Here is a 27804-nt window from a genome sequence, read left to right as displayed (position 1 = left end):
TCGAAACTTTATGTGCGAACGCACATTACCGAGCTTCCTTGTTTAATAAAACCCAGCAACCAAAATTGTCGCAAAGGTTACAAATTAAACGTTTAATACTTTGTTTGCTTTTTGGATATCTAAAATATGTATTGGACCTGAGTGATTAATAGTTGCTGTAGAGTTTTTTGCTATAGAGTTTTCAGAAGTCGTAAGCAAAACCAGAGATCGCCGAAGTTTTATTAAAGAATTAATCTACAAGTCAACAAGTTAAACAAAACATGGGAAAAAATTAAGTTTTGATTCTCCGGAGTGAAGTTTAGAGAAATGCAAAATGAGTAGGGGAAAAAAAGGAATTTATAGCGATCTAGATAAACAGCAAGAAGGGGCAGGTAATTTGATAATTATAACTGTAACTTAGTTTCTGTAACTGAAATGATATTCGAATTAACTCATGTAGTATCATATTTAAAAAACGATGACGGGACTCAAAAGCGTTCAATGGTTCTTCTGGTTATTCCTGTATCCACCTCAAATTGTTGTTGGAGCATGGTATGATCCATCGATGGTAATCGCCGTGACTCCAACACGACAAAAGAAACTATTTTTATTTTGGCACATTCTAATTAAACCTTCAATTGAAAACTATTTGTCTTTACTGACGAACTGTATAGCCTCCCTGTGCTCGGTATATTGCTGAGGAAATTAAAACAGAGTAGATTAAAGATAGGAGGCTACATGATCAATAACAAATCTCCCTTGGGCGACAGCTAGACTATCTCTCATTTCCGGGTAAATCGTTAAATCTAATGTTCACATGACTCCACTATCGAAAGACTGCGAGGGGCTATAACACAGGTTGAGTTGTTCTCATACAGTTAATGATCATTCAGTAAAAATCAACGCTTAAATGTGTTCGTATTACACGTACGAGTTGCCTGATCAGTGTCTGGAAACAGTCTGATCATGAACGAGCTAATATTGCAAGGCACTTGTACGAAATGCACAACATGTCAAGGTTCTCCGGAACCCTATTCCAAAAACCGACAGTAATCTTGTAAAATCTTGGAGGAATATTGCAAGCATCTTACTAGATTATATATCATCATATGAGAGTCTTTGAAAATTCCTGCAAGAATCTTGCAGGACAACCGCCAATCTTGCTAGACACTTGCAAGACAGCAGGTTTTGTAGCAAGATTCTTGCAAGACAACCGTCTTTTTTTGAAAATGAAATTTATTTGACTTTGACAGAACATATGTGGTTTTTTAAGAAAAAATGATGTGCGAGCTTTTAGATTGGATTAAGGGCAACAGACTGGAGCATTTTTGATGTGAACAGCCGCAAAAACAGAAATCATTAAGTTCTGGAGAAATTTGAGAATAACCCTATGATTATATAGCCACAGATCTTTTTACTCAAATCAGTTGAAAATTGAAAGCAAGTCAAATAGAGTGTGTCAAACAATTTGATAGTTGCAAGAACAGAAATTTTTTGGGGGAACTTTTTTTAAGAACATACTTTTGAAAAATTAATTGTCAATCGAAATTGTTTCATAAAAACTTTGAATTTTTGAAGCTGTGACTCCTCTGACTACGCTATGAGCAGTTCAAGGGAACTGCTAATTGGTGAAAAAGACGTTTATCTTGCAAGACTCTTGCACGAGTTTTGTAAGGTAATTGTCTTTGACAAGATTTGGGAAACATCTGCATAAAAAACTACAAAGATCGCAAAAGCAGACTTATTCAAACAAAACAATGGTTTCGCTGCTTGTCAACGTATAAACATGTCGATATTAAAGCAGTATACTAGAGGACCATAAATTGTACAATGAATTTGATTTACTGAAGACAAACAAAAATAAAATTGCCTGTGACAGACTTCATTAGAAGTGTTACAAATCCTTAAATTATTATAGGTAGTTATGATGCTTTTGTGGAGCCTATAAAAACTCAGGAAAAAGTTGTCCTAAAGATCATTTGTGACCGAGAATACTATATATCTATATATCTGCCTTTGATCCAACTAATAACAAAACATAGCAGAAAAGTTTTAATGAGCCGTTTTGTTGTTGATCAAGCTTAGAAAAAATTAGTTCTAAACACAGATAAAAACATTTTCATTCAACCAGGTTGAAAAAAACAGATTTGCTGAAATTGGGTATGTTATTTTTGAAAATTGAAGTTAATCGTTTAACAGTTAATGAGAACTGAAGTTAACAACTACACATATAGGATAAGCAAAAATTTTGAGAGGGAAAATGATTGACATGGGATAATGGCACTGGTTTCTTTAACGGGCTATAGTAAGTGGTATTATACAAAATATACCAGGACAATGTATTCCCGGGTAAACCAAAAGTTGTTATCCTAGAACTTTCCTCTTATGGATCCTTAATGTCACAGACGGAAAAAGTTGTACGAAATTGGCAGGGTTACAACTTTCCCATAAATGAAGCTACCGATAATAGCTACAACAGTCCTAATGAGGCCATCACTAAATTCAAAAATTGAGCTCCAAATTCTTTGCCACAAAACAGCTTTTCTCTCGGGCCTAAACAAAAAGTTTTATACTAACTTAACCGGTGATAACAATATTAAAACACTGATTTTCAGAAAAACACAAAAAGCGATTTTTTATTCATTTTTCATACATCACGTGTGTCTAGTTTAATCGGCACTGACAAAACGTTTTCAAGTTACGCATTACATTAATTTTGGCTATTAAGAAGCACTTAAATTTGTTTTTGCCCTCTCAAAATTTTTGCTTATCCTATATGTGTAGTCGTAGTCAAAAGTCGTAGTCATAAGTCGTTGTTTTATGACTACGACTTTTCCAAGAAAAAATTCAAAAAAGTGACCTGAGGCAAAGATTTCAGTTTTTGAAGATTAACAAATTTTTGAAACATCTGGCGAGTTTGATCTGTAATTCTGAGTTTGCGAAAAAAAATTATTATGAGATTCTATGACTACAACTTTTCCATAAATACGGTATAACTGAAAAGTAACTTTTTTCCAGTTTTTTCTTACTAATTTTTTGAAACACATTATTTGTGTTTTTCATTAAATGAAAGTTCTAGTATTACAACTTCTTATAGACGACATAATAGGAAGTTGTAATTTTACAACTTTTTCAATTAAGAAGTCATGAAACATTCATTCTATTCCATTTGACGACTATTGCATTGAAATACGATATCCGATCTTGAACTTATTTTTCGTTTTCATTAATGCTGCTGAGATTTCGAAGCTAATTAACCGTCGAATGGTGGCATACTTAAATGGAACGGTTCATGACACTCGATATCTGTTGGGCTCCTCTTAATGGAGAAAAAGTCGTGAAATCAGTAAGAGCGAGTCTTGTTCATATATCCACTTATACAAGATGGGCTGAGGTTTTTTAAAAAGGGTATCAATATCTCTTGACCGAAAAGGAGCGCGTTTGCTGACTGATGTACAATTTTCATACCCAGCAAACAAATGCAAATTGAATGCAAATAAAAGAAACACTGTAACCTTAGCATCAATGATATTATCATGTTAATGGAAATGGATATTGAAATTAAAGAATAAAAATATTCATTTGTCATTCAAAACAAGAAGAATTGAAATTTACTGGCTGAAATTGAAACATCCAGGGCACTTAATAGATACTTGAAAAATATACCTCTATGATTGATTATTTTGCTTAATATTTCGTAATTTTTCAAAACAAGCCTCAATCAAGTTAATAAAATAAATAGTGATGTCAGTACTGATCTGAAATTTTTTAAAAAACGACTGGAATCTGTGATTTCTACATAAGGCTTTATCAGCAAACGAAGTCAAATCAATTTTTAATAGTAATACTGTGCTGAAAATGCGCTGAAATCATGTAAGAAATGCGCTGAAGATGCGCTGAAACTTTGCAAGAAATGCGCTGAAAAGGTGCTGAAAGTTATGTAAGAAATTAGATGAAAATGCACTGAAATTATGTAAGAAATGTGCTGAAGGTGCGCTGAAATTTAAAAGTTTCAGCGCCATCTCGAAATTTCAGCTCATTTCAGCGCATTCAGCGCATGTCTTACATAATTTCAGCGCATTCAGCGCATTTCTTACAAAAAGATGCGCTGAAACGGCGCTGACATCTCGACCCGGGCAGAACCCAGAGCCAGAAAAACCAACATTACCATCGTTCGCCCAATCTCGCCTCAATCAGGCGCATCGTTAGCTCCACCACCATACTCCTTCAGTAGTGTTTTACCATTCGCCATATGGGTCAAGTCAGCGCCAAAAACAGATTCAGAACTAGCACTATGACTAAAGATATAAAAATAACTGACGTTGTTGACTGCCACAGGTTGGGGATACCATCTCCCCACGGGATACAGATCTCGACAGAGGACTCAATTGCCGCGACCTGATACATTGATAATGTGTCCTTTATGCCTTAAAAGTGAAAACTCAATGCTGTTAGCATTTCTGCACTTGCTGAAACGTTTCTTCATGGAGGGAGCTCAAACAGTATCTCCAGACGTGAAGGTTTTACGAACGAAAAATCTGCAAGAAAAGGCAGTACAAAAAACGGGTTCTTGAAGTGTTGGTTACTTTAGCGCAAAATTTTAATTATTCACTGCCGCTACTCCTACATGACAAAGTGAGGACATACTAATCTGATCATGGGCGGGTATATAAATTGCTTTTAATCGATGAACTTGTAACAATAATAGAGCGGAGTTATTGATTAAAAAAGCCTGTGCCTTGAAAAATGTTTTTTTTTCAGAAGTGTTCTTTGTTTTGCTACACCAAATCCAACATTTCATCAAGGGTACAAGTGAGCCACTTAATAGATGAACTCATGCATTGACTGCAACATTACGTTGAATTAAATCACGTTTCAGCAGAGATATATAAAATCTTGATAAGCATGGAATTGCCGCAAATAATTTCAAAGGAACAGAGAAATAATCAAAACTTTTTTTATTGTTTCGAAACACTCTAAATTCTTCTGTCAAAATTTTTGGGTCGCGTTCCCGTTGGTCGTTTCGTTTGAGTCGCGTACTATGTACATGGCGAGCTGAGATCCACGTAAAGGTACAGTATAATGGGAACTGCTAAATTAATAACTCGCTCATGCCAGGTTTGTCACACACCCAAAAGAAGCTTCTCAATAATGTCTTATCAGACTGGTGTTTATAGGTTGCAGGTAAATGAACATAGAGTTTGCGAATAGAACAGCTAATTCTCTGTAAAAACCCATAATTTTCTCTCTGATTCCCCGTTGAAACCACTAATGGTCAGTATTTTTTCCAGATAAGTTTTTAGTTTATTTATATTTTCCCCGCTCAAGCTCCTAAATCTTTATTTATTATTTTCATTCATTATTTTTTTGTTATCCCAGTAACCCGTGTTAATAGGTCCCGGCAGTCCTGATAACTACCTGGTAAACTCACGAATACGTTCCCCATAATCCCGCTAAATATGTCAGGTTCTTACCATAACTTACCACCAATTACCAATTCCGATGGTAATTAAGTTTTTCTGTGGGAAATGAGGGAAGATTAACGGGAAGCTAACCAAAGACTGTAATTTAATTACCGGGAATCGATGCACTGGGGTTTTTTCATTGCAATGTTCAAAGAAGAAGTTCAGTTTTATAACAGTTCGAACAAGGACATTTTGATGACATACGGCTGCATAGATTTGGCGTTGACTTCGTAATTAGCGTATTGAGTCCAACAGTTGTCGGCTACAGCTTGTCATTCAAGCCGTCTTCGGCAGCCAAATATATGCTAGTAAATAGTATCTTCCTTTCAATAAATTTTAAGTATAATACTGCATTAACTGTGGCAAAAGTCTAGCCCTTTACACGCTGATATCCAAATTTTTATTAGCAACTATATTTTTGTTTTATGTAATTGTTCTTGAATGAATTCCAGCCTCACCTTTTTTCGTTCTTAACATTGTGGTGAGTGTTATCTTTGTGTTTTAAGTAAGTTTTTTGTATAAAATCCAACCTCAACTATTTCGGTTCTTAGATTTGTGATGAGAAGTAATTTTCTTGTTGGGCGAAAATTGAATGCAAGACCATTAACACCTTTTAGTTCTGACGTAAACGATTTGGAAGCTATCACACCAAACCACTTCTTGCTTGGTAAAAAACTTTTGTGTACCATACATACTATGCGCAGATGAGTTTGTTGATCATCGAAAACTTTTTCGACAAACACAAGCTTACTCAAATCTAATCTGGGACAGATTACGAAAGGAGTATCTGCCAACTTTGAGCATCCAAAATAAAATGAAAAGCGAATCAGACAGAAATTTGCACCGAGGTGACCTCGTTTGGTTGATTGAAGATAATGACAAACAAAGGTATTACAAACTTAGTCCTGTTACAGAAACAATCGTAGATTCTGACTGAGCAATTCAATCAGCAACGATTCTAAAGAAAGACGGAAGCTAGCTGTGAAACTCGCTCCAGTGCTACCAAATAACAAAGACATTTTCACGAAGGAAAACGGGGCCGGCGATGTTGAAGCTGAGCTTTCACAGCATGTGTAGGAAAACTCATCAGCATAAATGAGATATGGAAAACTCCTTTGTATTAGTTGTTCATCGGTCATCGTAATAGTCCCAGTTTTATTTACAGTTAGTGGTACAGTTTAGTCACTTGATGTGGAGAAAAAGGGGAAAAAGCATTAGCAACAGAAAAGAGACTCAACAATATTGGCCACAGAAAAGGTTTTCTTCATATAACTCATCAAAAAATTGCCAAAATAAACTGACTTGCGTAGTAAATAACGTGTTTTGCGTTTAGAATATTCTTGAGCAGTAAACTGTTACCTTGTCTTGTAATGAACGTTATTCTTGAGCTGTAATCTATTTGTTACTGTGTCCTAAATCTACTAATTGTTTGAGCTGCAATTCAACTTTTACGAACCCAAGCTTCTGGTATTTCAACTCGTGAGTAAAAAAACAAAACCAACATCAGTTTTTGTTTAGATATTTTTGCATGAAGAGGTCTCAGACATACATCTTTGTCTTCGATATGTTTCAAATATTGCATTGAATTACTCTGCATATAGAAAACCCGTATTGTGTGATCTGTAGCAAACCCATTCCAATTTGAGGTCGAAAAAATTAAGATTAGGTTAACTGAAATTATAATGCAACGGTAAGAAAACAACAGATATATAGTTACAAAAGCGAACTACAAAAACAAATTATCCGGACAGATTAGGAACCGCTGAAACGAATGGGGCGGTGTAAAATTTTTCTCGTCACAATCAATTGGGAGCACAGCCGTTACACTAACGCTTTACGCGCTGATAAAAAGTTTTTTTATCTTTTTGTTCTAAGTAAGTGTTTTGAATGAAATCCAGCCTTACCTATTTCGGTTCTTATATGGTTTTCTTATACGCACAAATGCGCACCAAACCATATTGAAACACACACATACACCAGCTCATGATTCTTTTTATTAGGCTGTGATTTGTATATCGTAGCCTGTTATAAAAACTCGTTTTTATATTCCTTCATTGCCAAAAACAGATCAATCGAGAAATTTAATTGTTCTTATAAATCAAAGGGTTATGTTGTTTTTATACAACTTTTTACGAGCAAAGTATGAGTATTGACTTTCTACAGTTCTTTTGGTTTTTGCATTGGTCAGACTTTTGACAACATAGCAAAAAAGTCATATATATTACCCGTGACCGGCCACGTTCAGAGAAATGTTGTCTGGTCTGCTGAGTCGAGGTATGATTACCCAATCATTTTCATTACCTAATTTAATTTTGAGATCTTTTTTAATGGAGAATAACATTCCTGCGTTTCCCCCTCACTAACCACTATCACCCCCTCCGACCCATCTCACACTTCCCTGTCACGCTCACACCTAAAACCACCTAAAAATTTTAAAAGTTAAATAATTTGCCTTCTTTTTCAAAAAATGTTCTATAGTTTTATAGGTAATTAAGTTTTCGTTTTTTGACATTTTTACTTTGAATCTTTCATATTTAAGGTTGCTTCATAGTTTTATTGCACGACTCTTCAAGCCGCTTTCGGCATTCTACCAGTTGTTTCTTATATTAATGACTCGTTATGTATAAACTTTTTAAGAAATAATAAGATTCTGGGTATGCACTTATTGTTCTAAAAACACAGTCATTGTTCTAAGCATACTGGTTTAGATGCTGATAAACTTTGTTTATGCTCCCCTAGTACATATTTACTAAAAGAAAACTGTTGTTCTGAATTTGAACAATATACGTGACGTTTTAAACAAACTGAACTTCAAATTAAAGTTTTATCTCAAGCAAGCCATTCAAACACTTATCATTACAGTATAAGCATGGTCATACAAAATATGTGAGTGCATAACAAAATGACTGCATTACTTAAAAACGTGTCTTTTTATATTTGATTTGAATTTTGTACGTTTAAACTTAATTTTTATTTATTATTTATCGACTGTGCTGGTTATAAACCCAAGATGCCCGCCTCAGTGGGGGGCCGAGTATCAGCCCCAGCGTCAAATAAAACTGAACCCAAAAAGTTAGTAGCCATTGTTATCATATTTCACTATAAGACTTACGTGCAATAACTCTAAAATGGGCAGTCTCAGTCTGATTATTATTTTCAAGTGTAGTTATGGTCAGGTTATAAATAATGCAACTAACCCCCCCCCCCCTCCACTGCGCAGCGTAGATTCTGACCTTTTATAACGGTATATTTGAAAAACGAGGCTCGGTAATGTGTGTTCGCACATAATGTTCCCACCCCGTCAGCCACGTTTTTGACTTAATCGTCCACCAAATGATGATGAGAAAGAATACTTTCAAAAAATTACATATTGTTCAAAAATAATTGGTTTATTCATCTATCATCTAACAAACCGCTTAGTTTTTAACCACTTTACAAGGGAAACAATAACTCAATAGAGGGCCAATGAAAACTGCCATTAACAAGCGTAAGAGACAAGACAAACAACAGAATCAAATAAAACAACAAGCATTACTTAAGACCAGAACTCAATACCTATGCATTTTTTATGAAAAAATTAAATGAAAAAGTCAAAACAGCACCAGACAAAAAACAAACCAGGCAAATGACTTGCATTTTGCCAGAGAACATATGGGAACTGTTTTTATTGAGAAAAATTAACACGCAGATAGAAAACGCTTTTTGAAAACAATTAAATTCAAAGGCATGAGAGCAATTAGCTATCAACTGAAATAATTCAGTGGCTCCATTTGTACGTGCGAGAAAAGTTGAAGATATATCATTATCCGGAATCTCAAGCGACTAAATAAATAACAAATAAAGACGAAAATCAAACAACCATTTCAATTTTGCAAGGAAACGGTGTCGAAACCTAAAAAATCAAAATCTAATCACTAAAAATAATGAATATAGATAATTGCAGCTTAGTTCAAAGGCATTAATGTGATATGCTTCTTGTCAATGACCTGTCATTATCATGATGATCGGGCAAGACAGCAAAAGAATACCTGGAGAATCTCAAAAAAATATGAAAACTCGTAGAATCAAAGCCAAAGAGCCTTTATTTAAATTATTTCACCGCTTTTAAGATTACCTAAGGATTCGTTTGAAACAAATGAGACATTGTGACAACGCTAAAAGGTTGCAGAAATCAGACCTAAAGATGGAAATCTAAAAAAAAACAATTTTTAAAAACAATTTATTTTAAAAAAAATTTAAGACATTACCATCCAAAGTTTTCAACTAAAAGAAGATAAAATTTTCGACTTGTAATTGCATAGGAAGCTCGATGTATTTGTCTTTAATGAGACTAAGTCGAAATATTACATATCAGCACTGAATATAGACAGAATTCTAAGTATCACGAACAACCTTTAGCCAACGGTGTAACAGCCATTTTCGTTGAAATCGTTATGTAATATCATTAAGTACACGCTATTTTGCTATATTCATAATTAAGGTTTAAAAAGATATATTTCTGGTCCTTAACAGACATAAAAAACAAAATAGACAAAAAATTTTTCAAAAACTGTATAGAGCGCCCCATTAAAATCCAAACAGTTTTTGAACTCTAAAGTTCAACAATTAGACAAAAATTGTCTTGCTCATGCTTTCTCTGTTATTAAAAAAGTACTACATCTCACCAAATCAGCTAATTTGACTAAAAAGTAATCTCTATCAGTAATGAAATATATATTTTGATACTTTTCGAGTTTTTTTATCAGAAAAGCATTATGTATCAACTGGGAGCATTAGATAGATTCTTTACTAGATCACTAGATACAGAATTAGTCAGTTGACTAATTAGAATCAGTCATAAGGCTACAATAAGAACGTCAAATGCGTGAGAAGCTCAAGAACTCATTAAAAGTTTACGAAAACAGTTTTTCGGAGCATTAGATACCGTGAGTTTTCCTTATAAAACACAATATTGTTTCATTGAACGTTACAGGAGCCTAAAACACTTCTTAATAATTGAAAAGTTAAAAGAAGAAAGACTTTTATGTAATTGCGATGCATAAAATGCGAGGGTCTTATCAAAAATTCATAGCCAAAATAGAATCTTAGTCCTTTTCATTGCAAACCCAACGATGAGACCAAAATTGGCCTTGCTCTCTTTGCGCGGATGATAGAAAAACTATCACCTGATAGTATTCTTGGTTAACGAAAATCTTAAAGTATCAGAATTAAACTGCGTTTTTTATAAATATTGGTATAAATTACCCAAAAACCACAAAAAGTTATTTCCAGAAAACAATTTTATGAACCGGAGGTATAATTAGCCCATATCTGAGTGAAAGGCAGATTGTTTCAGCAGTTTTTATGTCTAGTCCCTTCTCTTGATGAAAAACATCATCAGTTCAAAAAATATTTGTTAAAATAAATACGGTATTCTAATTTAAACATTTTGTTATTGGGTGGGTGTTGAAAACTGGATTTAGTTACCGATTTGGTTTTTTTTCTGGCCCTATGATATAGTGTGATAACGATTCTGAATCGGCTCCTAAATTTTAACGTTGAAAGATTTTCCCTTTACTAAATGCATGAAATGCAATAACAATTTCTGACCCTTTTAACGGCCGGTAGCGCAGGTTGAATAATTAAATGGGGGAAGTATATTATGTAACTAATCTGCTCGGAGGCTAAGGTAATGGAGGTCATCGACTCGATGAAAACTCAGCGGCTTTTGATCCCTTCCCAGTCGAGAAATTAAGAAAAAGGAGAAAACAAGAAAATAATGTATCAATCAATGAAAATGAAGACAGAAACTTGGAGCCACGTTGGATAAAAAATAATCCAAATAAATTGGCCGGCTAACCGTCCAGCTCAAATTTTTATTAATCGGAGCCGACTTCACAGATAAAAACCACCGAAACAAAAACCACAGCACAATTTAGATTTCTTTGAAATATTAAGAAAAATCGTGCCTAAGACAAGTTTTGATGGAAAAAAATTTTTTCAGCGAAAAGATTGTCAACGAAAAGTGTCGGCAAAATTTTCGACAAAATGAAAAGTTTCTGTTCTAGTTTATGTGCTCTAACTTCAGAATTAAGGGAGTAGCATCATTTACAACAGACTTTATAGACTTTTTACAAAAGAACCTGATTTATCCATTTAGAACATCTTTGCTTATATTTACTGAGATGTAAAAGTATCCAATATGGCCAGAGTTTAAAGCGGAGGCCTCGCGTGTTCCTCTGTAAAAATACCTTTAATTTCTGAATACGGCTAACTCTCTTCTTCGTATCCTGTAAATGTCGTATTGTGTTTAAATTTGAAGTTGAGCACTCGCCCAACAAAGACGAATGCTCAGCAAAAAACAAGTGGAAATAAAAATGCGTGTTTCTACCAGTAACTAAAAACGGAACAAGAATTGCATTTAGACTTGCCTTCAACTGATAATGACTTGAAGTTCGGTTCGGGGAACTCTTGTTCGTCAGTTGAGTCTCACGTGTTTTGAAATCTATTAGATGGATCTTGAAAAATTAAGCATGCGCAATTTTTGTTATTTAATCAAAAAGATTTCAAAGTTATTCTTTTAGCGCGCACAAAGAATCAAATGACTATTGCAAATTCAATATAATGATTTAATATGTCCTCTGACTAGAGTATACGATGATTTGTGGCACCAATCAATGTTTCATGTGTCATATATGACCATGTAAGATATCCAAGAAATATCCTCACCTTCAAAATAAAATGAAATTTATACAGTTTTCAGGCTTTCAAAATTTTTGTGCGATCCCTGTATGATTTATAGGAATTCAAATATGATCCTTGGACGACTATCAAGAGTTCATACAAATCATATATGACCTAATATGACTACTAAGAGTTTTGAATGGCGAGAAACCCGGGAATAGATAAAAAAAATAAGCATTGCCAAACAGACAGACATAATGACAAAAAAGTTTGCTGATACAGACTTATACTTTTTTCAGCAAAATCTCGCTATCCTGTATATGTGGAACTTAGATAGTACTAAAAAGGATGAATTTTTATGGAGACTTTCCACAGAAAACGGTGTTTGAAAGAAGAATAAAGAGCTGACTTCTCAGGTTTTTAGAACGCCTAGAATAGAAACCGTATGAAAATTGTCATAACCAGTTTTAACTTCTTAATCAGCGTATTAGTTTCCATTTTTCTAAACCTGTGTATGTGGAACGATTTAGCGTAGAACAGTAAACAGGTTTAATTGAAAAAGAACTTTCAGACTTCCATTTAATTGCCCGGTTATTTTTCCCAATAATATATATATATATATATATATATATATATATATATATACTGCTTTGGTTCGCAAAGCAGTATATATATATATATATATATATATATATATATATATATACTGCTTTGGTTCGCACTATGAAGTCTTGTTGTATAAACCCGGCGACTCTTAATTGAGTGTTCTTTTAGCAAGCTTAGGAAATACTAAGCTACAGGGTTTATCTGTTTGTTTTAAGAAATTAACCATTATATGAGTACTACCATCATTACAATAAATGAAAGTAAAAATAGAACAATACTATTTCTTTTCTTCACTTAAATCCTCTCTTATAACTTTAAGGCTTACCATAATAGAGACATAAAACAGATTTCGAACTGGCAATATCCATGAAAACTAACGATGATCGACTTCAACTAAAATTATCGAATCTGTTTCTTTGAGATCACATTCACGTTAGTTCTTTTTACTATTTCGATCCTTGAACAGAAGCAAAAAATGCATAGCTTATTTTTTATGGACAGCAAACTTTAGCGAATAAAATTTAGATAAAAAGTTCAACAGATTTCTCATCAGAGAGAATTTTTGGACAAAAGTAATAACTTGGCATTTTGTCAATCAAACTGTACGTATTGACTGAGATTGTATTGGATATCAGTAAAGGTATCACTTATACTGTATTACCAGTCAGTTAAAGGAATAAGTGTCAGTACATTTGTTATTAATGTAAAAATATAATTATCAATGTTGATAACCAAGGTATTGATACCCACCAGAAATCAGTGCTACTTTTTTGGAGCAACAACAAAAAGCTTGAAAAAATTTTCGAGGTAATGTGCCTATGAATAAAAGCCCTCCAATTGAAATAAAAAAATATCAGGACTTTTATTGGGCACCAAATTATTCTGGGATTGGGGTACCGGTTGTTCTGATTGATTCGATGAACAACTGTAACTTCACAAAAAAATCGGCTTTTTATCGACGGATTAATGTCGGCAATGTCGTAAGAGTTAAATTCCAATTGATTAATCATAAATTTGTTGAAATCAACTGCAATCTATTATTCTTAATAAATTCATATAAACCCATCATCTCATCTGTTTATCATGTTTTTTTAATTGACATTTTAAACATTTTGTTATTGGGTGGGTGTTGAAAACTGGATTTAGTTACCGATTTGGTTTTTTTGGCCCTATGATATAGTGTAATAACGATTCTCAATCGGCTCCTAAATTTCAACGATGAAAGATTTTCCCTTTACTAAATGCATGAAATGCAATAACAATTTCTGACCCTTTTAACGGCCGGTAGCACAGGTTGAATAATTAAATGGGGGAAGTATATTATGTAACTAATCTGCTCGGAGGCTAAGGTAATGGAGGTCATCGACTCGATGAAAACTCAGCGGCTTTTGATCCCTTCCCAGTCGAGAAATTAAGAAAAAGGAGAAAACAAGAAAATAATGTATCAATCAATGAAAATGAAGACAGAAACTTGGAGCCACGTTGAATAAAAAATAATCCAAATAAATTGGCCGGCTAACCGTCCAGCTCAAGTTTTTATTAATCGGAGCAGACTTCACAAATAAAAACCACCAAAACAAAAACCACAGCACAATTTAAATTTCGTTGAAATATTAAGAAAAATCGTGCCTATGACAAGTTTTGGTGGAAAAAAAATTTTTTTCAGCGAAAAAAATGTCAACGAAAAGTGTCGGCAAAATTTTCGACAAAATGAAAAGTTTCTGTTCTAGTTTTTGTGCTCTAACTTCAGAATTAAGAGAGTAGCATCATTTACAACAGACTTTATAGATATTTTACAAAAGAACCCAATTTATCCATTTAGAACATCTTTGCTTATTTTTACTGAGATGTAAAAGTATCCAATTTGACCAGAGTTTAAAGCGCAGGCCTCGCGTGTTCCTCTGTAAAAATACCTTTACTTTCTGAATTCGGCTAACTCTCTTCTTCGTATCCTGTAAACGTCGTATTGTGTTTAAATTTGAAGTGAGCACTCGCCCAACAAAGACGAATGCTCAGCAAAAAACAAGTGGAAATAAAAATGCGTGTTTTTACCAGTAACTAAAAACGGAACAAGACTTGCATTTAAACTTGCTTTCAACTGATAATGACTTGGGTTCGGTTTGGGGAACTCTTGTTCGTCAGTTGAGTCTCACGTGTTTTGAAATCTATTAGATGGATCTTGAAAAATTAAGCATGCGCAATTTTTGTTATTTAATCAAAATGATTTCAAAGTTATTCTTTTAGCGCGCACAAAGAATCAAATGTCTATTGGAAATTCAATATAATGATTTAATATGTCCTCTGACTAGAGTATACGATGATTTGTGGCACCAATCAATGCTTCATGTGTCATATATGACCATGTAAGATATCCAAGAAACATCCTCTCCTTCAAAAGAAAATGAAATTTAGACAGTTTTCAGGCTTTCAAAATTTTTGTGCGATCCCTCTATGATTTATAGGAAATCAATTATGATCCTTGGATGACTACCATGAGTTCATACAAATCATATATGACCTAATATGACTACTAAGAGTTTTGAATGGCGAGCAACCCGGGAATAGATAAAAAAAAATAAGCATTGCCAAACAGACAGACATAATGACAAAAAAGTTTGCTGATACAGAATTATACTTTTTTCGGCAAAATCTCGCTAACCTGTATATGTGGAACTTATATAGTACTAAAAAGGATAAATTTTTATGGAGACTTTCCACAGAAAACGGTGTTTGAAAGAAGAACAAAGAGCTGATTTCTCAGGTTTTTAGAACGCCTAGAATAGAAACCGTATGAAAATTGTCATAACCAGTTTTAACTTCTTAATCAGCGTATTAGTTTCCATTTTTCTAAACCTGTGTATGTGGAATGATTTAGCGCAGAGGAGTAAACATGTTTAAATAAAAAAAAACAAGAACTTCCAGACTTCCATTTAATTGCCCGGTTATTTTGCCCAATATATATATTGCTTTGGTTCGCACTATGAAGTCTTGTTGTATAAACCCGGCGACTCTTAATTGAGTGTTCTTTTAGCAAGCTTAGGAAATACTAAGCTACAGGATTTATCTATTTGTTTCAAGAAATTAACCATTATATGAGTACTACCATCATTACAATAAATGAAAGTAAAAATAGAAGAATACTATTTCTTTTCTTCACTTAAATCCTCTCTTATTACTTTAAGGCTTATCATAATAGAGACATAAAACAGATTTTGAACTGGCAATATCCATGAAAAGTAGCGATGATCGACTTCAACAAAAATTATTGAATCTGTTTCTTTGAGATCACATTCACGTTAGTTCTTTTACTATTTCGATCATTGAACAGAAGCAAAAAATGCATAGCTTTTTTTTATGGACAGCAAACTTTAGCGAAAAAAATTTAGATAAAAAGTTCAACAGATTTCTCATCTGAGAGAATTTTTGGACAAAGTAATAACTTGGCATTTTGTCAATCAAAATGTACGTATTGACTGAGATTGTATTGGATATCAGTAAAGGTATCACTTATACTGTATTACCGGTCAGTTAAATGAATAAGTGTCAGTACATTTGTTATTAATGTAAAAATATAATTATCAATGTTGATAACCAATGTATTGATACCCACCAGAAATCAGTGCTACTTTTTTGGAGCAACAACAAAAAGCTTGAAAAAATTTTCGAGGTAATGTGCTTATGAATAAAAGCCCTCCAATTGATATAAAAAATATCAGGACTTGTATTGGGCACCAAATTTTTCTGGGATTGGGGTCCCGGTTGTTCTGATTGATTCGATGAACAACTGTAACTTCATAAAAAAAATCGGCTTTTTATCGACGGATTAATGTCGGCAATGTCGTAAGGGTTAAATTCCAATTGATTAATCATAAATTTGTTGAAATCAACTGCAATCGATTATTCTTAATAAAATCATATAAACCCAACATCTCATCTGTTTATCTTTTTTATTAATTGACATTTTTTATGTCTTATAAGGCAATGCTTATAAAGTGTTTGCGTGTAACACAGTGAGAGCGGCACAGCTATACGTTATCTGGACCCGGAACGAGTTTGAATTCTATATCAGTACTTCTCCGGTGAAATACGCCTTGAATTGACAAATCAGTACTGATCACGTCTCATTTCAAGTCTTAAGACATGTCAAATATTGACCAAGACTGTCCCAAGACTTGCCAAGTCTTAAGACTTGATTCAAGACGTGCCATGTCTAAAAAGATGACATGATCATAGCTCCGATACAGTACTGATCCAAGACATGCAATATGACTCTTTCAGTGCTGATTAAGACTTGACATTCAGTCCGGGGAGCTTAATCGACAAAAAATCAAATCGAATTCTTGGATTGAGAACACAGATGACGATCAGACGCTGAATTTGTTATTTTTAATCTATGTTTTAGTCTTTATGAAACAGAGGATTTGCGTAAAAACAGCGTATGATTCAGAATTAATCACCGTAATTTCATAGAACTTCATTTATTTTACTATAATCCATAGATAAAATCTTTGGGACTCCAAATAAGGATATTTTTGGTGGCATTAAATATTATTGCCAGAAGATTTTTTGGTTATGATAATAATATTATATCAACAGGTCAGTTCATTTCCCCCCAAAATGTTTGCTCTTTTCAGAGCGTTTCTTGCAGACTTATGCACTTATATTCTGCCGATTTTCGACCGGGTAGGAGAATACAAGAGATTTTATAAAAATGATTTTCAGAGAGGAGTTCGACCCCTACAACGTCAGCAGATTAGGATGGGAGCCTTTCAACGTAGTAAACAATGCTTATCCCGGGGTGTCCAAGAAGAAGGTCGAGGCACCCAGAGAGCCAGTCAGGAACTTCAATTTCGGAGTGGATCCCAAGTACCTCGAACTGGCTCTATACCATCAAGGTGAATCAAATTAGAAAAATTTATTGACACGTCTACCTTCCTCGTAGTTTACACTTTGCTCGAAATTAATAACAACATTTATTTGGCTGGGCTGGGATCTTCAAAAACATACCTTGGGTCCTTTGAAAATAGACCTAAAATTAACTTAGAGTGTCATAAGGACAAGCCCGATTTCTCAGACATTTTTTTTCTGGAAGAACCATCAATTATTTCTCTCATAATCACGAAATCAAGGAATAATAACTGAACAAGGAGCTGGATTTGGTGCATTTTCACATGATGCTCCGACCCCGCTCATGCTCATTTTTAGCTCAATGGTCTACAAGATCAAGCAGAGGTTTGAAACTTATAAAATTAAAAACAAAACAGTTTGATCTTTGAATTTAAAACTCGATATTTTCTCAAATTAGGACAAAAGTATATAACAAGAACGTGAAACCAGTAAGGTTAAACATTCTTATTCCACAACAAGGAGAAAAATTGAACTGAGCAACACGTTTAACATTTATATGGAAAGGATGATATTAAACAAAATACAAACTTCTCTTGTAGCAGAAATAATAACCCAGTCACCTTAGTTCGCAATATAACAAAATTGAGATTCTAGATTCAAATTTTATCCTATTTTCAAATGAAGTTCAAACACTGATGTCTTTAAAGTTATATAGTTCTACAATTATGCAGCTTGGTTGACCCTATATAACTTCAATTAGATTTAGGTTTCGAAATTTATGTTTATTAAAAGACTGCAGAATTCAATTTTTTAGTAAGGTAAATTAAAAGTTATACATTATAAATTATAAAAGGATTTACGTCACAAAAGCGTATTTTTTAAGTTATTTTTGGCTCGTCAATACGTTTTTCAGCAACAGTTGATTCAAATGTATCAAAAAGGAGCAACAAAATATCCGACATAGATCTTTAACTTTGAATGATTGCAATCTGACATCCTAAAATTTCAGAAATTTTTCAGCGACATCAAAGCTGGTTGATGTCAATTCCTTTTTCCAATGCGTTCACGGCTATTAGTATTCTCAGGTTCGTTTTTTGCAAAAATAAATATCAATAAACTAAAAACACTAAAAACACAATATTTCAGTTTCCGTGATATGCTCTCGGCATCTTAGTTTTATATCAATTTTCCTTTTAAATTAAAGCTTATGCTTCTGTGGTGCGTTAAAATTGTTTGGTGTGGAAAAAGTTATATGAAAAAGATGTTGACTTCATTATTGAAGACCATCAGCATTAACGATCATCGCAAAAATTTCGCTTTCTTGCGATTTATCAAATTGCTTTTAAAATTTACAGTTTTGTTGACCATACGATGATGTGTTTTCAATTGATCTCTAGATAATGAATTCGCAAAAATTATTCGAAGTTGCAACTTCTAGAATTTTTACTATTTTGAGTTCTAGAAATTCAAGTATATTTCTCCCTGAGCATGTTTTCAGTTCCTGCTATTTAAAAGTCCAAAGGTTTCAAATGAGAAACAGTTAATACTTCTTACAACCTAAAGTATTTGGGTTTTAATGGTGTTCCGTCTTTTTTTAAAGATCTGCTCGCACTTTGTTCGCTTTATCACGTCAATAAGAAGTCAGAACAGAGTGGTGATTTTAGTCACGCTGAAATAGCAAAGGAAGCGAAAAATTGAGAGTTCTGAGGTGTGGTTTTTTTCGGAACTCGCTTTAAAGTAAAGTGAGAAGTTGGTGTTTGGACGTGGATTTGTTTTCACGTGCGTCAAATTGAATTCTCTTTTCAGTGTCTCTTCTCGTGATGCTATTACAGTGATACATAGCGATATATAATTGTTATAATTGTGCCTAATTGCAGTTGTTTGAATTCATCAATTGGTAGCTACAGTTTTTTGACTTTAACACTTTTTTTGCAATGTTGAATATTATTTGAATTTTTCCCCTTTCAAATTTTTACTAAAATCCCATCTGCTATTATCTTTATTTACAGGTCTTGTTGGTTTCTAGTAAAACATTGATGCATCAACGGAGTGAGTTTTTAACTAGTGGTTTTTGTACTTAAAAACTATTTGTTCTCGAAAATATTACTGAATTTTTGAAAATTTGTCTCATCTTCTAATCCAATTACTGAAATTTCTCATCGGATTCTAATAGTTGTTTAGTTTTTGGACTAACTTTTTAAATTCTAAGGCTATTGATTAATCTGACTTTGAGACTAATTGTTTTAAAAAAATTCTTTCTGTGAGAAGCTAATACTTTTGGGGACTTCAATACTGTTATTGATCAAAAAATAGAAGCCAGTTCTTTTTGTAAAATTGGTTTGTGCGAAATTGGTTGTAATTTTATTATCATATTATTTGGTTGCACTTATGACAGATTTTAATGGTTGCTAATGAAATAAATCCATCTACCTAAACGCATATGTTCTGAAAAACCGATTTTTTGGTTTTGACATTTTTAAAAACTAAAACTTCATTTTGTAGTCTTGCATTTTTCGTTGCTTTCCTTGTGGTTTTGTCGCTGGCTCCCAAAAATTACATTTCCCATTGGTCTTCTTATGCGGCGTAATTTTAGCCAGTTTATTTGTTTCAAGCTCTTGGCTAATTTTTTCATTGACTGCTACACCGTTTGTTTTCGAATTTTTTTTACGTGAATTTGTGTGGATTTTCAATTTTCTTCCGGTATCTTTAGTTTTGCCGTAATTTTGAATTGTCTGCCATTGACTCCCACTAAGTTGTTGTATTATGAACACAGTTTGAGGATGCGCAGTGTGAGTTTTTTTTCATAAAGTGCTAAAATTATTCTTTTCCGCAAAACACTAGATATTGCAAAAGAAAATTTTCTGATTATTTCTAGCTTTTTTATTGTTTTTTCGCACATATAGGTCCATGAGTGCGTTGGCTGATTTGGTTAGTTTAATATTGCTCTTACATTGTTGTTTGTCAGGTCATTAGTTAATTCATTTCTTTGTGTTGTAGTTCGGGACTTGTCTAGCTATGTTCTTTTTTTTACTTCTTTTCATTCTTTTTCAGAAATCAATTGAGGTCATGACTATTGCCATCAAAAAACACACCAATGATATTTGAAAGAAATGCAATTTCTAAAAGCTTCTGAACGGTATATAATTAATCTACATTGAATTGTTTTGTGTGATATTCACAGGCTTTTTTCGCATTAGGAAAACTATTCAGAAAAACTATTTAGCGCAAGTTTTTGTATACTAATACTCTCAATGGGTAAAAAGGCCCGAGCTATCAGCGTCTCTCCACTATCAGATGGAATGATTAACAATTTTCCGGATAACTTGTTAATAAAAATTTTCATCAAAATTTCAAAAATTACAAAATTGTTTCCATTGTCCACCTCGGAAATGATGATGATCAGATTCTGTAATAACCCAATACTCGTTACCGATTCTCCTTGTTTTGTAATTTCAAATTATAGATGGGTTTTTTCTGTTGTGTGATCGTACAATTGTTTCAGGCCAGTTGAATTGGCTTAATGACCAGGCGATGGCTCTGGTGATGAGAGAGGAACAGACGCGTGAATTTGTGGACCAATCATGTGGTGACCTGAAAGGATCAATCGACGAACTCGAGAAATGGCTCAAACGCATCGATCAAGAAGGTACGAAGGATTCCATGTTTGTTTTGCATGATGCCTTTTGGTTGCTTTTTTTTGTCAATTCATTTTTGTTTTGGTTCATTATTTTGAATGGAATTAAATAGTTGAATTAATTAATTGGTAATTGAAGAAGGCCCCTAAAACATTTTTTGAGGCGCTTCTAATTAAAAATAAGCTACTTCTACAGTTCAGGGATCAAGAGGTGACGTAAAAATCAGACACAGTTTGTAGTAATTTCTTAAGATATATATTTTCTTGTGTTTTGTTCAGGGAATGAGTGGAAGTCGAGATTTGAGAACCAACAGGAACACAACAATATCGCAGGCCTTGAGATCCTCAGAATCACAGACACCATCGAGAATATACGCACTCAAATTGCAAGTAAGGAATTGTTTCCTCAGTTAGTTTCATTTATCAATTTTCCTGGGAAGGATTGTTCCTAATTTGGAAAAAATTCCATTTGGTGTTTTTCTGAACTAAGAATGAACTCAACAGCTCCTGTGGAAAATTGATAATTGAGATATTTAATGTCAAAACTAAATAATTAAAAAAATGAACTCTATAAACGGTTAGTAAAAGTAGTTCAGCGTTTGATCAACGTTTTCGCAAGATCCGCCAATGATCGCAACACTAATCAGATGAGCATTCCTCCTTAAGCATTCCACCAAAGAGATGAGCATTCCTCCTTAAGCATTCCACCAAAGAGATGAGCATTCCTCCTTAAGCATTCCACCAAACAGATGAGCATTCCTCCTTAAGCATTCCACCAAAGAGATGAGCATTCCTCCTTAAGCATTCCACCAAACAGATGAGCATTCCTCCTTAAGCGTTCCACCAAAGAGATGAGCATTCCTCCTTAAGCATTCCGCCGAACAGATAAGCATTCCTCCTTAAGCATTCCACCAAAGAGATGAGCATTCCTCCTTAAGCATTCCACCAAAGAGATGAGCATTCCTCCTTAAGGATTCCACCAAACAGATGAGCATTCCTCCTTAAGCATTCCACCAAATAGATGAGCATTCCTCCTTGAGCATTCCACCAAACAGATGAGCATTCCTCCTTAAGCATTCCAACAAAGAGATGAGCATTCCTCCTGTAGCATTCCACCAAAGAGATGAGCATTCCTCCTTAAGCGTTCCACCAAAGAGATAAGCATTCCTCCTTAAGCATTCCGCCAAACAGATGAGCATTCCTCCTTGAGCATTCCACCAAACAGATGAGCATTCCTCCATAAGCATTCCACCAAACAGATGAGCATTCCTCCTTAAGCATTCCACCAAAGAGATGAGCATTCCTCCTTAAGGTTTCCACCAAACAGATGAGAATTCCTCCTTAAGCATTCCACCAAAGAGATGAGCATTCCTCCTTGAGCATTCCACCAAACAGATGAGCATTCCTCCTTAAGCATTCCACCAAAGAGATGAGCATTCCTCCTGTAGCATTCCACCAAAGAGGTGAGCATTCCTCTTTAAGCATTCCACCAAACAGATGAGCATTCCTCCTTAAGCATTCCACCAAAGAGATGAGCATTCCTCCTTAAGCATTCCGCCAAACAGATGAGCATTCCTCCTGGAACATTCCACCAAACAGATGAGCATTCCTCCTTAAGCATTCCACCAAAGAGATGAGCATTCCTCCTTAAGCATTCCACCAAACAGATGAGCATTCCTCCTGGAGCATTCCACCAAACAGATGAGCATTCCTCCTTAAGCATTCCACCAAAGAGATGAGCATTCCTCCTTGAGCATTCCACCAAACAGATGAGCATTCCTCCTTAAGCATTCCACCAAAGAGATGAGCATTCCTCCTGTAGCATTCCACCAAAGAGGTGAGCATTCCTCCTTAAGCATTCCACCAAACAGATGAGCATTCCTCCTTAAGCATTCCACCAAAGAGATGAGTACTCCTCCTTAAGCATTCCGCCAAACAGATGAGCATTCCTCCTGGAGCATTCCACCAAACAGATGAACATTCCTCCTTAAGCATTCCACCAAAGAGATGAGCATTCCTCCTTAAGCATTCCGCCAAACAGATGAGCATTCCTCCTGGAGCATTCCACCAAACAGATGAGCATTCCTCCTTAAGCATTCCACCAAAGAGATGAGCATTCCTCATCAAGCATTCCACCAAAGAGATGAGCATTCCTCCTTAAGCATTCCACCAAACAGATGAGCATTCCTCCTTAAGCCCTTAAGCGTTCCACCAAAGAGATGAGCATTCCTCCTTAAGCATTCCGCCGAACAGATAAGCATTCCTCCTTAAGCATTCCACCAAAGAGATGAGCATTCCTCCTTAAGCATTCCACCAAAGAGATGAGCAATCCTCCTTAAGGATTCCACCAAACAGGTGAGCACTCCTCCTTAAGCATTCCACCAAATAGATGAGCATTCCTCCTTGAGCATTCCACCAAACAGATGAGCATTCCTCCTTAAGCATTCCAACAAAGAGATGAGCATTCCTCCTGTAGCATTCCACCAAAGAGATGAGCATTCTTCCTTAAGCATTCCACCAAACAGACGAGCATTCCTCCTTAAGCATTCCACCAAAGAGATGAGCATTCCTCCTTAAGCATTCCGCCAAACAGATGAGCATTCCTCCTTGAGCATTCCACCAAACAGATGAGCATTCCTCCCTAAGCATTCCACCAAACAGAGGAGCATTCCTCCTGTAGCATTCCGTCAAAGAGATGAGCATTCCTCCTTAAGCATTCCACCAAACAGATGAGCATTCCTCCTTAAGCGTTCCACCAAAGAGAAAAGCATTCCTCCTTAAGCATTCCGCCAAACAGATGAGCATTCCTCCTTGAGCATTCCACCAAACAGATGAGCATTCCTCCTTAAGCATTCCGCCAAAGAGATGAGCATTCCTCCTTAAGCATTCCACCAAAGAGATGAGCAATCCTCCTTAAGGATTCCACCAAACAGGTGAGCACTCCTCCTTAAGCATTCCACCAAATAGATGAGCATTCCTCCTTGAGCATTCCACCAAACAGATGAGCATTCCTCCTTAAGCATTCCAACAAAGAGATGAGCATTCCTCCTGTAGCATTCCACCAAAGAGATGAGCATTCTTCCTTAAGCATTCCACCAAACAGACGAGCATTCCTCCTTAAGCATTCCACCAAAGAGATGAGCATTCCTCCTTAAGCATTCCGCCAAACAGATGAGCATTCCTCCTTGAGCATTCCACCAAACAGATGAGCATTCCTCCCTAAGCATTCCACCAAACAGAGGAGCATTCCTCCTGTAGCATTCCGTCAAAGAGATGAGCATTCCTCCTTAAGCATTCCACCAAACAGATGAGCATTCCTCCTTAAGCGTTCCACCAAAGAGATAAGCATTCCTCCTTAAGCATTCCGCCAAACAGATGAGCATTCCTCCTTGAGCATTCCACCAAACAGATGAGCATTCCTCCTTAAGCATTCCGCCAAAGAGATGAGCATTCCTCCATAAGCATTCCACCAAAGAGATGAGCATTCCTCCTGTAGCATTCCACCAAAGAGGTGAGCATTCCTCTTTAAGCATTCCACCAAACAGATGAGCATTCCTCCTTAAGCATTCCACCAAAGAGATGAGCATTCCTCCTTAAGCATTCCGCCAAACAGATGAGCATTCCTCCTGGAACATTCCACCAAACAGATGAGCATTCCTCCTTAAGCATTCCACCAAAGAGATGAGCATTCCTCCTTAAGCATTCCGCCAAACAGATGAGCATTCCTCCTGGAGCATTCCACCAAACAGATGAGCATTCCTCCTTAAGCATTCCACCAAAGAGATGAGCATTCCTCCTTGAGCATTCCACCAAACAGATGAGCATTCCTCCTTAAGCATTCCACCAAAGAGATGAGCATTCCTCCTGTAGCATTCCACCAAAGAGGTGAGCATTCCTCCTTAAGCATTCCACCAAACAGATGAGCATTCCTCCTTAAGCATTCCACCAAAGAGATGAGTATTCCTCTTTAAGCATTCCGCCAAACAGATGAGCATTCCTCCTGGAGCATTCCACCAAACAGATGAGCATTCCTCCTTAAGCATTCCACCAAAGAGATGAGCATTCCTCCTTAAGCATTCCGCCAAACAGATGAGCGTTCCTCCTGGAGCATTCCACCAAACAGATGAGCATTCCTCCTTAAGCATTCCACCAAAGAGATGAGCATTCCTCCTTAAGCATTCCACCAAAGAGATGAGCATTCCTCCTTAAGCATTCCACCAAACAGATGAGCATTCCTCCTTAAGCCCTTAAGCGTTCCACAAAGAGATGAGCATTCCTCCTTAAGCATTCCGCCGAACAGATAAGCATTCCTCCTTAAGCATTCCACCAAAGAGATGAGCATTCCTCCTTAAGCATTCCACCAAAGAGATGAGCAATCCTCCTTAAGGATTCCACCAAACAGGTGAGCACTCCTCCTTAAGCATTCCACCAAATAGATGAGCATTCCTCCTTGAGCATTCCACCAAACAGATGAGCATTCCTCCTTAAGCATTCCAACAAAGAGATGAGCATTCCTCCTGTAGCATTCCACCAAAGAGATGAGCATTCTTCCTTAAGCATTCCACCAAACAGACGAGCATTCCTCCTTAAGCATTCCACCAAAGAGATGAGCATTCCTCCTTAAGCATTCCGCCAAACAGATGAGCATTCCTCCTTGATCATTCCACCAAACAGATGAGCATTCCTCCCTAAGCATTCCACCAAACAGAGGAGCATTCCTCCTGTAGCATTCCGTCAAAGAGATGAGCATTCCTCCTTAAGCATTCCACCAAACAGATGAGCATTCCTCCTTAAGCGTTCCACCAAAGAGATAAGCATTCCTCCTTAAGCATTCCGCCAAACAGATGAGCATTCCTCCTTGAGCATTCCACCAAACAGATGAGCATTCCTCCTTAAGCATTCCGCCAAAGAGATGAGCATTCCTCCATAAGCATTCCACCAAAGAGATGAGCATTCCTCCTTAAGCATTCCACCAAAGAGATGAGCATTCCCCCTTAAGGTTTCCACCAAACAGATGAGAATTCCTCCTTAGGCATTCCACCAAAAAGATGAGCATTCCTCCTTGAGCATTCCACCAAACAGATGAGCATTCCTCCTTAAGCATTCCACCAAAGAGATGAGCATTCCTCCTGTAGCATTCCACCAAAGAGGTGAGCATTCCTCCTTAAGCATTCCACCAAACAGATGAGCATTCCTCCTTAAGCATTCCACCAAAGAGATGAGCATTCCTCCTTAAGCATTCCGCCAAACAGATGAGCATTCCTCCTTGAGCATTCCACCAAACAGATGAGCATTCCTCCTTAAGCATTCCACCAAACAGAGGAGCATTCCTCCTGTAGCATTCCATCAAAGAGATGAGCATTCCTCTTTAAGCATTCCACCAAACAGATAAGCATTCCTCCTTGAGCATTCCACCAAGCAGATGAGCATTCCTCCTTAAACATTCCGCCAAACAGATGAGCATTCCTCCTTGAGCATTCCACCAAACAGATGAGCATTCCTCCTTAATCAATCCACCAAAGAGATGAGCATTCTTCCTTAAGCATTCCGCCAAACAGATGAGCATTCCTCCTTAAGCATTTCGCCAAACAGATAAGCATTCATCCTTAAGCATTCCACCAAAGAGATGAGCATTCCTCCTTAAGCATTCCTCCAAACAGTTGAGCATTCCTCCTTGAGCATTCCACCAAACAGATGAGCATTCCTCTTTAAGCATTGCACCAAAGAGATGAGCATTCCTCCTTAAGCATTCCACCAAACAGATGGGCATTCCTCCTTAAGCATTCCACCAAAGAGATGAGCATTCCTCCTTAAGCATTCAGCCAAACAGTTGAGCTTTCCTCCTTGAGCATTCCACCAAACAGATGAGCATTCCTCCTTAAGCATTCCACCAAAGAGATGAGCATTACTTCTTAGGCATTCCGCCAAACAGATGAGCATTCCTCCTTGAGCATTCAACCAGACAGATGAGCATTCCTCCTTAAGCATTCCACCAAAGAGATGAGCATTCCTCCTTAAGCATTCCGCCAAACAGATGAGCATTCCTCCTTAAGCAATCCACCAAAGAGATGAGCATTGTTCCTCAAGCATTCCACCAAACATATGAGCATTCCTCCTTGAGCATTCCACCAAGCAGATGAGCATTCCTCCTTAAGCATTCCGCCAAACATATGAGCATTCCTCCTTGAGCATTCCACCAATTAGATGAGCATTCTTCCTTGAGCATTCCAACAAACAGATGAGCATTCCTCCTTGAGCATTCCAACAAACAGATGAGCATTCCTCCTTAAGCATTCCGCCAAACAGATGAGCATTCCTCCTTAAGCAATCCACCAAAGAGATGAGCATTGTTCCTCAAGCATTCCACCAAAACATATGAGCATTCCTCCTTAAGCTTTCCAGCAAAGAGATGAGCATTCCTCCTTAAGCATTCCAACAAAGAGATCAGCATTCCTCCTTAAGCATTCCACCAAACAGATGAGCATTCCTCCTGTAGCATTCCATCAAAGAGATGAGCATTCCTCTTTAAGCATTCCACCAAAGAGATGAGCATTACTTCTTAAGCATTCCGCCAAACAGATGAGCATTCCTCCTTGAGCATTCAACCAA

At 36.1% G+C, this 27804-nt stretch overlaps 1 protein-coding gene across 1 annotated transcript in view; it reads left to right on the top strand.

The window, feature by feature from the left end:
* Positions 1-8281: 8281 nt before the first annotated feature.
* Positions 8282-27804, top strand: part of LOC142337116 (uncharacterized) — a 38605-nt gene continuing 19082 nt past the window's right edge. Inside the window, exons 1-4 of the mRNA XM_075386213.1 lie at positions 8282-8516; positions 17436-17608; positions 21064-21207; positions 21475-21585. Of these exons, the coding sequence (XP_075242328.1) occupies positions 8455-8516; positions 17436-17608; positions 21064-21207; positions 21475-21585 (490 nt within the window). The 5' untranslated portion in view covers positions 8282-8454. The remainder of the gene's footprint in view (positions 8517-17435; positions 17609-21063; positions 21208-21474; positions 21586-27804) is intronic.

Source organism: Convolutriloba macropyga, chromosome 3 (assembly GCF_964194025.1).
Source record: "Convolutriloba macropyga chromosome 3, txConMacr16.3, whole genome shotgun sequence".
Classification (NCBI taxonomy): domain Eukaryota; kingdom Metazoa; phylum Xenacoelomorpha; order Acoela; family Convolutidae; genus Convolutriloba; species Convolutriloba macropyga.
Note: the sequence above shows the minus strand (reverse complement) of the source record. Positions and strands in the feature narration are given on the sequence as shown.